The sequence below is a fragment of the Sarcophilus harrisii genome, chromosome 4 (genome assembly GCF_902635505.1).
Source record: "Sarcophilus harrisii chromosome 4, mSarHar1.11, whole genome shotgun sequence".
Classification (NCBI taxonomy): domain Eukaryota; kingdom Metazoa; phylum Chordata; class Mammalia; order Dasyuromorphia; family Dasyuridae; genus Sarcophilus; species Sarcophilus harrisii.
Window position 1 is genome coordinate 291,655,121 of NC_045429.1, and position 13,183 is coordinate 291,668,303.

General features: G+C 36.2%; 1 protein-coding gene across 2 annotated transcripts in view; it reads right to left on the reverse strand.

The window, feature by feature from the left end:
* The window catches only part of USP43 (ubiquitin specific peptidase 43), a 129,709-nt gene extending 120,201 nt beyond the window's left edge, over positions 1 to 9,508 (reverse strand). For both annotated transcript variants that reach the window (XM_003770427.3, XM_031965504.1), the window contains exon 1: positions 8,798 to 9,508. In XM_003770427.3, coding sequence (XP_003770475.1) covers positions 8,798 to 9,307 — 510 coding nt within the window. In that variant the 5' untranslated portion in view covers positions 9,308 to 9,508. The remainder of the gene's footprint in view (positions 1 to 8,797) is intronic.
* Positions 9,509 to 13,183: the final 3,675 nt, after the last annotated feature.

The following is a 13,183-nucleotide window of genomic DNA, read 5'->3' on the forward strand; positions in this document are numbered from 1 at the left end:
TCAGAGTCTGATTCTTTTTGTACAGCAAAATAATGTTTTGGTCATGTATACTTATTGTGTATCTAATTTATATTTTAATATATTTAACATCTACTGGTCATCCTGCCATCTAGGGGAGGGGGAGGGGTGGGGGGTAAGAGGTGAAAAATTGGAACAAGAGGTTTGGCAATTGTTAATGCTGTGAAGTTACCCATGTATAAATCCTGTAAATAAAAGGCTATTAAATAAAAAAAAAAAAAAAAGAGTTACTCAGAAACCCTTGGAAATCGCAGATTTTGCTACAAAACAGGCCACAGCAGTCCTTCATTAAGGACACAATTTGATAAGAGTGTGTGAATCTTCCAGTACAACCAGCACAAAATCTTACTCCTTACCCAGTTCTTGTGGCTAAAATTTCATTAAAGGTCATTAAGTGAGTAGTACAATTATATGGGATAAGACCTGAAAAGATATATGCCTTTTATACCAATGCACAAATTAATGTATGTTGTGAAACTATCCCAGAATGGCAAATTTTATTGGTCACACCTCTAAATTTAACACATGGGTCTCCATTAAAGATAATTTGGCTGTTACATAATTGACAATGGATTTTTGAAGAAAAGCTTTCTAAGGTTCCTCTTAAAGGATCAACTATCTTTACAGATGCATCCAAACATGACATTTGTGCTGTATCCTCTCATAACTTAACTATAAAGACAGTAGTCAGAACTCCTTTTCAGTCTACTTAGCAGAATGAATTGTATGCAATTATGCTAGCTCTTATTATGCAGGAGATGTAAATATAATATCTAATTCTGCCTATTCACTAGGTGTGATACAAAGAATTGCCACAGCCCAAATAATATCTGTAGCCTCTAATATATATCAGCTCTTTAAGGAACTTCAAGAGCAAGTGAGAAAGCATCCAGGTAAGATGTATATCTTGCATGTCCACTCATATAGTGGACTTCCAGGTCCTATTTTTGATGGTAATTCAAATGCAGATAGCCTTCTAACCATGTTGGCCATGTTCAGGCAGTCCAAGAATCTCATTCTAAATATCATCAGGCTGCTCAAGCTTTATGTTTGCAATTTGGGATAACAAAAGAGGAAGCTAGGAGTATAGGAAAAGCCTGTACTGCTTGATTTCCTTTCCATGCTCCTATGCTCCCTCCAGGGAAGAACCCTCATGATTTGAGACCCACTGAAATCTGGCAAATGGATGTGACCCATTATAAATCTTTTGGTCATTTTCTGTCTTTTATCCATGTTGTAGTAGACACCTTTTCAGGATTTGCTTTTGCAATACCAGAAGCAAAAGAGACTATCCAAGTAGTCACTGAATTCCTTATACAAGCTTTTGCAATTATGGGTGTGCCACAAGCAATACAAACAGATAATGGATCTCCATATACTTCTAAACATTTTACACACTTTTGTGCACAGAATAAGATTTTACACACCACTAGCTATTTAATATATATTTGATATAAATATAAATATATTATATATATAATATAAATATATATTTAATAATAATATCCTTTAATCCTCAAGGACAGGCAATAGTAGAGAGAAGAAACAGACATCAAGACACTCCTCCAAAAACAAAAGAAAGGGGGAGCCACAGATAACCCTAGAGAACTTCTAAATTTAGCTCTTTATACAATTAACTTATTGATTTTTGACAAAGATGCAATAGCTCTGGCAGACAGGTTTTATAACCCACTGGAAGGGCAGTATCCAGTACAAGCAGTTCCACTACCTTTAGATAATCACCAGATGATGTTGAGAGACCCAGAAAGTGGTGAATGGAAGGGATCAGATAAGTTAACTGCTTGGGGGAGAGGGTTTGCTTGTAGCTCTACAGATGGAGAAGAAATCAGATAGGGGCCAACGAGCCGTATTTGCCTTGTCCACTGGAGATATAGCACACCCTTGAAACGAAGGAGAAGATCCAAGAAACATCAGGTGGTTCCATTGCTGATTGTGCCCACCACTGAAAGAGCATGGCAATTATGGCAATTGACTCATGGACATCAAACATTGTTAATGAGACTGATGCAGGACTTCAAAACCCTAAGGAATCATTGGAATCTCTGAGACATGATAAGATTGCTGTAGGACTTGAAAACCTTCAGGAATCATTGGATTCCCTGAGACATGATGAGACTGTTGCAGAACTTCAAAATCTGCAGGAATCGTTGGATTCCCTGACACATAATAAGACTATTGCAAGACTTCAAAAATTTGCAGGGATCATTGGATTCCCTAACACGTGAAGTAATGGACAATAGATTGGTTTTGGACTATCTCTTGGTTGTTGAAGGAGGCATATGTGTGATTGTTATTTACATATCCTCCTTCTAGGACTTCTGGAAATCTTTTACAATACCATGTTGATTCATATTGTTTGTTATATCACTATTTACATGTACAATTCATGTTTGTTACACCACATTGAGCCTACGCCTGCTGTGCAGAGAGTCAAAACTGCTACCCTGGGCTATATTGCTATGTGCTTATGTAATACCTCCCATGCTGATGGATTTGTGTATACCTGTTTCTAGTAAGACCCTTCAGCCCAGAAACCCGCTAACAATATCTGGCTTTACTCCCCACTTCCCTTTGGTGTTTTTCATCTCTCTTCCTGAGAAGTCAGAGTGGGGCGTGATCACCTCCTTTTTTGGTGTTTTCACCCTCTTTCCTGAGAAGTCTGGGAGGTTGTGACCACCTGTATTCTAAAACAAAAGAAAGCAGGAGATATAGAGGGCTGAAACTCTGAATCAGACAAGAGAACACTTAAGGCTACCTATTCAATGTGAAATAATGGCTCTATTAGCATATATTTGGATGATGGCTCTCCTCACCATTGGTGCTTGCTGAATGTTTGGTAGTGAGATAATCTTAGGCAAGGATTGGAGGGAGGATTGTGAGAAGTCAGAGTCACTTGGCAGCAAGACCAGGAGAGAAAAAGATTGGAGACTCTGGACTCCAGAATCAAGGATACATCTTTGGCAAGTCACATAGTAGCTTGCCTGCCTCCTTCACTTCTCCCCCTAAAGACCAAAGATTTTGATTTATCCTGACTCTGGCTGATCCTGAGGCCCTCCAGAGAGCTAGCTAGTACTTTATAAAGTACAATAACCTAGTATCTGACAAACTCAAAGATCTCAGCTCTTGTGGCAAGAACTCACTACTGGGTAAAAAATGATAGGAAAACAGGAAAAAAGTCTGGCAGAAATGAGACACAGACGAACATCTCACACTGTATTCCAACATAAACTCAAAATGGGTGCATGATTTAGACTTAAAGAATATAAGCAAACCAGAGGAACGTTGGAGTTCAGAACTATGAGAAGGGGGAAAGTTCATTTGATCAAGAGACAGGAAGTGAAATTTATCTTATTTCTCAAATACAAAGAAAACTGAGCCATATTTATAAAAATAGAAGCTATTCTCCAATTGATAAATCATTAAAAGATATAAACAGAAGAAATCAAAACTGTCAATAATCACATTAAAATGCTCTAAATTCCTAATAATTAGAGAAATCAAAAGAACTCTGAGGTACCACCTCCTCTACCCAAAATGACTAAAAAGGAAAATGTTGAATGCCAGAGTGGGTGTGAAAAAATAGGTTTACTAATATACTTTTGGTACCTTTGTGAATTAGTCCAACCATTCTGGAGAACAATTTAGAACTATGTTCAAAGGGTTATAAACTGTACGTACCTTTTGATCCAGCAATTACCACTATTAGGTCTATTTCCAAAGGATATTAAAGAAAAATGAAAAGAACTCCTATGTACAAAAATATTTATAGCAGCTTTTTTAATGGCAATGAAGTAGAAACTCATCAGGTGGGTAATGGCTGAACAAGTTATGATATATGAATATCTATATTCTATAGATGCTATAGAGTGCTATAAGAAAAAATGAAGAGGATGATTTAAAAAAAAAAAAAAAAAACCTGGCAAGATCTCCATGAACTAAGCAAAGTGAAGTGAGCAGAACCAGGGAAAAAAATCTTCAGTTATACCAATATTGTAAGGGTAATCAAGTATATAGTCTTGATTCAGAGTTATCTGACACATTATCAATATGTAAAGACTACTTTATGATATTTTTTAGAAGTCCACTCACCATATTTCAAGAAACCATAATTAAAAACTGTGCATATCTATTAGAACCAGAGGGCAAAGTGAAAATAAAAAGAATCCACCAATCACCTCCTGAAAGAAAGTCTAAAATGAAAAGTCCTAGGAGCATTACAATCAATTCCAAAATTTCTATATCAAATTAAGGAAAAATATTTTCAGGTGCCATAAAAAAGTTCAAATACTAAGATCCGATAAGATTTGACATCTTCTATTCTACAAGAAGAGATCTTAGAATACATTATTCCAAATGCTTAAAAGATACAACTAAGAACAACATAACCTATATAATGCTGAAAAAAATAATCCTACAGAGAAAAAAAAAAGAATTTGCATGGAAAGACTTGAAGAGTGGAAGTTTTACAAGATCTAATAACTCATACTGCATTTTCAGGTTCTCTGGGCCTTACAAACTCCACAAAGATGAAGGTCTTATATTTATCACCATGCCATAAGAGCACATTCATTAACACATCAATTTTGAAGATTTATGAAGATTTTCATCCTAATTCAAGAATAGTAGCCAGAATATATGGCTATAACATTTAATTCATAGTATCATAACATGAGAGTTAGAAGGAACTCAAAAGGTTATCAAGTCTGAACCTCATTTTCAGAGGGAGGAAATTGAGACTAAAAGTATTTATACCTACTCTAGGATTACCTTTAAATGTCTAAGATATGCTTCAAACTCAAATCTTCATGATTTTAAGTCCAGTGCTCCATCCATTGCACCCTGGAGGTCCTCCATTTCTTTCTTTCTTTCTTTTTTTATTTTTTATTTAATAGTCTTTTATATGTACAGGTAACTTTACAGCATTGACAATTGCCAAACCCTTGTTCCAATTTTTCCCCTCCTTCTCCTCATCCCCTCCCCCAGATGGCAGGCTGACCAGTAGATGTTAAATATATTAAAATATAAATTAGATACACAATAAGTATACATAACCAAACCATTACTTTGCTGTACAAAAAGAATCGGATTCTGAAATAATGTACAATTAGCCTGTGAAGGAAATCCAAAATGCAGGTGGACAAAAATATAGGGATTGGGAATTCAATGTAATGGTTTTTAGTCATCTCCCAGAGTTCTTTCTCTGGGCATAGCTGGTTCAGTTCATTGCTGCTCCATTGGAAATGATTTGGTTGATCTCAATCCTGAGGATGGCCAGGTCCATCAGAATTGGTCATCATATAGTATTGTTGTTGAAGTATATAATGATCTCTTGGCCCTGCTCGTTTCACTCAATAATATACCATGATATTCATATACCACAATTTATTCAGCCATTCTCCAATTGATGGACATACACTCAGTTTCCTGTTTCTAGCCACTACAAAGAGGTCCTCCATTTCTTAAAGGCTCAAAATAAACTAGAGTATTCAAGATTAACAGTTCTGCAAGACTCTGAGTGTCAAAAATGATTTTGTAAACAGCAGTGTTAAGGAAAAAAGCATAGACAATTTCAGTGTCTCCTAATCAGTATTCCTTCACATCTCTCCCTGTAGTTAACAAATTGATTTCTCTAAAACATAGGTCTTAAAACATTTCCCTACTCAAACCTCAATGACTTCTATTACTTGGAGGATCAAATACATTGCTCTGTTTATCACTTAGTGACTTTAACAAATTGGTCCCAACTTAATAAAAATTACTCTCCATTTATTACTCTCCATTTATATCTATCTGCCTTTCTCTCTGTCTGTCTCTCACACATATCCACACTCACACAAGTTTGCTGACTGATTAATTAGGTATACCTAGGAATTCCAGCACTTTGGGGAAATTCAGTCTTGCTTCAGGGATGAGACAGTAGTCTGAGAAAAATTGCAGGGAAAGGGGAAGCAGTAGTTAGTCCCATGAATCACTTTTAAACCTTAATCCTGTGCAAGCCACATAGTAAGCATAACTCCTTGGAAAAAGAGAGAGTTGTCTTCCTATATCAAAAACATGGGGGGACGACTGACCATATTGACCCAATTCAACAAACTACAATGGTTTCCTATATATCTCTAAGATCAAATATCAAGTCCTCCACCATTAAATGCTCTTAGGCTGATTTCAGAAAATCCCAAAAAGACCCCCATGAACTGATGCTGAGTGTAGTAAGCAGAACCAAGAGAACATTGTACACAGTAACAACAGTTACTTAGCTCTTCTTAACAAGATGGTGATTCAAGACAATCCCAATAGATTTGGGATGGAAAATGCCAATCGCATCCAGAGAGAATTATGGAGACTGAATGTGGACCTTTTTGTTAGTTTTTTCTTTCTTTTGTTTTTTTCTCCCTTTTGGTCTGATTTCTCTTGTACAACATGACAAATATGTTTAAAAGAACTGAACATATTTAACTTATATCATATTGCTTGTTGTGGGGAGGGAAGAAATATGGGACGAGAAGGAGAAAAATTTAGAACACAAAGTTTTACAAAAATGAATATTGAAAAGTATATTTTTGGAATGTGTTTGGAAAAACAAAATACTACTAAAAAAAAAAAACATTAAGAGCTCTTTATAATCTGATCCCTTCTTACCTTTTACTCCCCTCCATTTATCAAAACTGGTCTATTTGCTATGTTTCTCCAAAATAACACTCCATCTTCCATATGCTGACATTTCTTCTCACTGGCTGTTCTTACTACCTGACAAGTAAGTCTTCCTCCTTACTCTGCCTCTGAGATTTCCGTTTCCTTCAGAACCCATTTCAAATCTTACTTTCTTCTAGTCTTTCCAAGTTGGTAGTGCTTTTTCCTCTGAGATTACTTTCCATGTCATTTCTCACATACATAAAAAAATGCTTAATCAATTATGTCCTGGTAGTCCTATCTGGAATACTTTTGACTAAGACTAAGTATGGCCTCTGTTCAGAAAACCTAGGTTTAACTCACAGTTATGCTTCTTAAACCTTGAGCATATCACTGAAACTTCCTAAGTCTCAATTTTCTCATCTGTACAATGAAAGGGTTGCACTAGATGCTGCCAAGTTCCTTTTCAGTTCCAAATCAATGATTCTATGATTTCTAGATGTCAAGATGGAATAAAGGTTGCCTCTCAAAACTGTTAAATCCAAAAAGAAATGAAAAAATTGTTCAGCAAAATGATTAATTACATTTATTCTTTAAAAGTTACATTAAGTTTTTAGAAACTAAGTAATTTAAATATGAATATATTTAATGAAATCTTTAATAAATAATTTGCAAAGGAAAATAACCCTAAAAAGCTCATTCCCTAATTCTGATTCGTTTTTGCCTTTGTTCTCTATAATTTCAATATAGTATAAAATTAAACCTATTCTCAATGATCAGAGACAGTAAGAAAAAATGAGGTTAGATACACTAGCAGCATAGGAATTTTCATGGAAAATTTCAAAGTATATTTTACTCAGATAATCAATCAAAAATATTTATTAAGCACAGTGAGGACACAAAAACAAAAATGAAACGTTCCCTACTCTCAAAGAGCTTATATTCTACTAGAAGAATAGTAAATAAAGTAAATAAAAAATAACTTCAAGAGGGAGAGAATGCAGGCTCCAGGCTTTTGTAAAGTTCATTTACAAGGCTACCTACCTGCTAGAGCAACTATTTAGATCTTCAGTTTTCTTTCCTACAATTTATCACTGAGGTTTTCCAGAAACAAATCAACAGTTAAAATCTCAGAACTTTAGAGCTGAAGTAGTTTATAGCTTTCTAATTCCAGTTGCAATTCTCTGATTTTACAGAATAAGAAACTAAGATCCAAAGGAGAAAGGTAATTTACCTTAAGGTAAATTAATCTGTCTTCTAACTCAAAGTTTAGGGCACTTTCAACTAAATTAAGTTTATTTCAATGACCAAATCTTGGCTTTGTCTCCAGCTCTTAAACTTCCTTTAGACTCAAAATAGTAATGATAATAATAAACACATAATATCTCTTTTCAAAATTTACAAAGCACTTTCTTCACAAGTCTCTGAAGTGGGTACTAATAGATATTACCACCCTCATTTTTCTCGGTAAGATAGATAGATTTGCCCAAGGACAAGCAGAAAGGGTCAAAGCCAGAAAGTGAACTCTTGGATTTGAATTTAGAAGACTATGGTACATTTCCAATGGCTATGACCTCGGGCAAGTAACAATCTGAGCCTGTTTCCTTTGAAAAATGGGAATAGCAGCTATTTCACATTTCTGCGGTACCTCCCAGGATTTTTGTGAGTCTCTACAGAGAATCTTAGTAAAGCATTTTGTAAACTCTAAAGTCCTATCTATGTTAATTGTTTTTTGTTTTTAGATTTTTAAACACACAACACATTACCCTTCTCTTCTCCCCTCCAATCAACCTTTCCCCCTTCTCCCCCTTTCCCCCCAAGGCCTGATAAAGTTTCATTCTCTCTTCCTCGAATTTGAAAACACACCCCTATTTACTTTAAATTCAGGCCTGCCCAATCACTCTTATCTAGACAGATAAGAACTAAAGGAAACTCAATTATAAAGATGTAAAATGGGAAAAAAAAATCAGTTCTGAAATAGAACAGAAGAAAATCATATAATCCTCTTCTGATTGTAGAACCAATTATTTTTAAAAGTAGAGATTGGGGAACAATTAAATAACTTCATTCCATGGAGTGCCGTCCTGCAAGGTGCGCACTGGACCAGCGCCAGCCCAGTTCTACCCACCTTGAATTCCACAGAGAGGTGTGGAGTGTAGTCCCGAGTCCAGAGGGCCCGCACCAGCCCCGCCAGCTGCTCCGTGACCTCCGCTCGTCCAGGCCGGGCCCGGTAGTGTCCCAGGGCCAAGAACTCGGCCAGCAAGTCTGTGTTGCTGAGGCACTGCACCACCGCGTTCATGAAGCAGGTGTTACCATGGTTCTTCAAGCCCTGCGTGCCAGGGGGGCGCGCCTTGTCTCTGGGAAGAGGCTGGGGAAGGAGCGCGTCTCCAGCCTCCCAGGAAACCTCTTTGGCTGGCCAGGTGGAGTCTACAAAGACCTTAACGCTGCTACCCGGGTCAGGATCATTCTGCTCCACGCCAGGCTGGGTTCTAGATGGGGAGCCCCTGGAGCGGGAGAGAACACCCAGAACTCGCAGAAAACTGCCCAAAAGACGGCGAAAGGAGCGGCGGTGACGAGAAGAGGGTGGTCCCCCACGTGCCTGGACATAGGCCGCCGCGGCTGTTCCCGGGTCAGTCATTGCGCATGTCGCCCCCAGCTTCTCCCAGCTTCCCCTAGCTTCCCTCAGCTTCCCTGCAGTGTACCCCGCAAACCCGCGCCAGGGTGGGGCAGCTTTAGACCAAAGAGTTTCAAGTCTACTGACTGGCCTCTCTTTTGGTCAGGAGGTGAAGGTCTCCTGCTACCTGTGGTGCAGGTGAGTTCGGGGTGGGGCCTACCGGGGAGGAGCTAAGTAGCCTCCGCCCTGCCGCAATAATCTGATTGGGGGAAGAGGGAGAAAAGGACTTCTGAAAGTGTGCAGTGATTGGGTCAAGTGATGCTGTGAGCGCTCAGTTTGCTCTCCGCCACTTTTCTCATAAAACAAGAGCTGCTCTTGAGAAGTACCACCTAGAGGGAAGGCTTGAGGAAAGATAGAGGAAGTAACAGACATTGAGCTGTAAAAACGCTGGCTGTGTGTAAGCAAAATGAAACGAGTTATAAGCTTAATTCATCTCTTTTCCCTATTTAATTCACGAAGGCACTAAGGTGTTTATCTCGTAGAACAATTTTGTATCTCATAGATTTTAATCCGTTCATGTCTTTTTTTTTAAGGTTTTTTTGTTTTACGATCTGGTTTTCAAGTCCTTTAATTGGTTTTGTTTCTATGAACTTTTGTAACTTTAGTTCGGTGTTATTTAATTTCATTGTGGAGTGAAAATTTATCTTCTAGATCACCATTCCAACCGAGATGCTCTCAACCGGCTTATTATAAAAACGTTATAGTGAGTCTTGCTATCTGATAACTTTTCTCCCCAGGCTGCCACACAGCTGCCCAAGAATATTAAGATGGATGGACAAGTGGCTAGAGTGCTGAACCTGAAGTGAAAACTTAAGTTCAAATTCTGCCTTGGTCACTTACTAGCTGTGTGAACCTGGACCTTGTTAAAATTAGGTCAACAAGTATTGTCTAGCATGTTTCTACTACTATGCTAAGTACTATGAATAAAAAATAATTTAAATTAAAAAAAATTTTTAAGGCAAAAAAATCTTAGCTCTCAAAAGCCTCAAAATCCAATTTGGAAAAAGTTATATACAGGATAAATTAGAGATAACCAACAGAGGTAAAGCACTAAAATTGAAGATTGGCAAAGACTGCCTATAGAAACATTAGCTGAGACTTGAAAGAAGCCAGAGAAGATCAAAGGCAGAGATAAGGAGAGAGAATTTCAGACATGAGGAATAGCCAGTCAAAAGCTTGGAGTAGAGAAAGGGTCAGCTGGGAAGCCAGTGTTAGTTGCAGAAGACGTAGAGATGAGTGGAGTCTAAGAACAGAGACTAAATAGGAAGGAGCTAGGTTATAAAGGGCTTTAAAACACAGAGGATTTTAATTTGATCATGAAAGCTAATAGGGAACTCTGATTAAAAAGGTGATGACCAGGCTTTCACTTTAGAAAGATCACTTTGGCCACTGATGAACCAGAACAGGGAAAAAAGACTTGAAGAAATGCAATCAAAAAGATATTTCAATAGGTTAGGCCTAGATTAAAATTGACCAGACTGAGAGTGAGAATTGAGGATGATAATCAAGTTGGGAATCTAGGTCACTGGTAGGATGGGATGACTCTAAACAACTGAGGGGAAGGGGGGAATAAGAGTTCCATTTCATTTTTAATTTGTCTGTGGGAACATGTAGTCCATTAGACATATGAAAATGCAACAGGAGTGTAGGGGTGATATTGGGGCATGATAAGTCGACCTGAGAATTCCCACAGAGATAAATGAATCCATGGGAACTGATGAGATGACCAAGCAAAATATAGGACACAGGCCTAGGCCCTTGGGGGACACTCATTAGTGGCTGAATCCTGGATAAAGACCCAGCAAAGGAAACTGAAGAGAGAGGAGAATTAACAATTACAAGGCTATAGAGAGATCAAGACAAATGAGTATTGAGAACAGGACATGATAATTAGCAAATAGTTTAAATTGAATGGTAGAACATCGCAAAAGCCAGACCACAGAGAAGAGATAGAAGTGGAGAGGCTGGTTGTGGATGACTTTATGGATTTTAATTATTAAAAAAGACAAATGAGATAAATGAAAGGCTTTTTGAAAATTGGGGAAATACATATTTGTAGACAACAGGGTAGCAGCTAATAGGCAGAGATTGATTGAATATTAGAGAATAGGAAACATAGATATGGGCAATCTCCTTATGGTAGTAAAAATGAAATGTGAGCATTTAGCTATGTCAAGTGCCTTGTAAATTTTAAAATGCTATTATATTCCCATATTCCTAAAGTACAATTCTGATTACATTATTCCCCTAATCAATAAACTCCATCACTTTCCTATTCCTTGAATACAAACTCCTTTTTAGTTTTTAGTTCATTTACAACCTGTCTCCCATCTCTACTCTTTTTGTTTAATTAATCTATATAATTCCAGTCTCGTTACAGATTATTTGCTTCATAGTCTCTTTGGTGTGGCCAAACTGGTCTTCTTCTTCTTTCTGACATGTGATATTCCATTTGCCATTGCTATATCTTTGTACTAGCTGTGCCTCATACCTAGAATGCACTTCTTTACCATCACCTCTTAGAATTCCTAGTTTACATCAAATTTTACTGAAGTGTCACCCCCTACATGAAGCATTTTCTGATTCCTGAGTTGTTAGTTTTCCTACTGTGTAGTCATTGAATAGATTTTGTATTTATTTAATATCTATGCATCTCTCTCACATAGACTATATACCCCTCAAGGATTTTATTTTGTTTTGTATTTCCAGTGCCTTGCTGGACTTTACATGATTTAGTAGTACTGTATGTGGAATTTCTGCTTCTTAAATATTTATATAGATCCTATATTTATATATATTTATTTAGACCTGTTATTTAAATGTTTATTTTAAAAGATTTTTTAGTGTAATTTTAGCTACCCCTTTCGCAAAAAAAAAAAATATATATATATATACCTTTAAGCCTGTTACTCAAAAAAAGGAGGGGAGGGATATACCCTTGTTCTACAATTTAGTTCTGTCCATCATCTGTCTTCCACTTGTTTAGTTCAGAACTAGTATTTATTAATTTTTTATTTGATTTGTCAAGTTCTGATAAAGAACTGTTGAAGTGTTATACTGTTCTGTCTTTTATTTCTTGTAAATTCTTTTGAATTTTTTTATGAATCCGTCAAATTATTGAATGGATGTAAATTGAGAATTGTTATTTTTTTCTAATGTGAACTCCACCTTCAATATCATTACCATATCTGATTTTTTAATTGAAGTTATATTATGCAACTTCCTAATTTTAATCTAGATATATTTTTGCACTGAATGTATTTCCTATAAGCAACATGATGAATTTTGTATTTTAATATATCTACTTTTGTTTTAAATAGGAGAATTCATACCATTTATATATGTTGTCATGTAATTAATTTTATTTTTCTTTAATTTTTTCTTGTTCTTGATATTGCCGAGAGGAAACAAATCTATCTTAACCACACACATTTCAATTAGTAAATAAAATAAGTTCTGTTTCTGTCTTTCAGACTATTTATATAAAGTTTTAATCCCAGCTTTTCTCCTTTTTGTGTGAAATATCTTTTTTATTATTAAATGTGAATATAAAATAAATATCTAATAATAAGAGAATAGTTAAATAGTAGCACATTAATGCAATTTAATACTATAATGTAGAGAAGACACAAATAATTGAAATATAAATACATATGATAATAATAAAATAATCTGAAGGGAACAAAAGCAGAGCAATAACTATATAAAAGAAATATAAATTAGAACACATATACCCATAAAATAATATCCTAATGGATACTTGCAAAGACTAAAAACTGATGACAATTGAATACATTGAAATTAATTTAATATAAGTAGTTAACAAAGGAAGTTTAATAA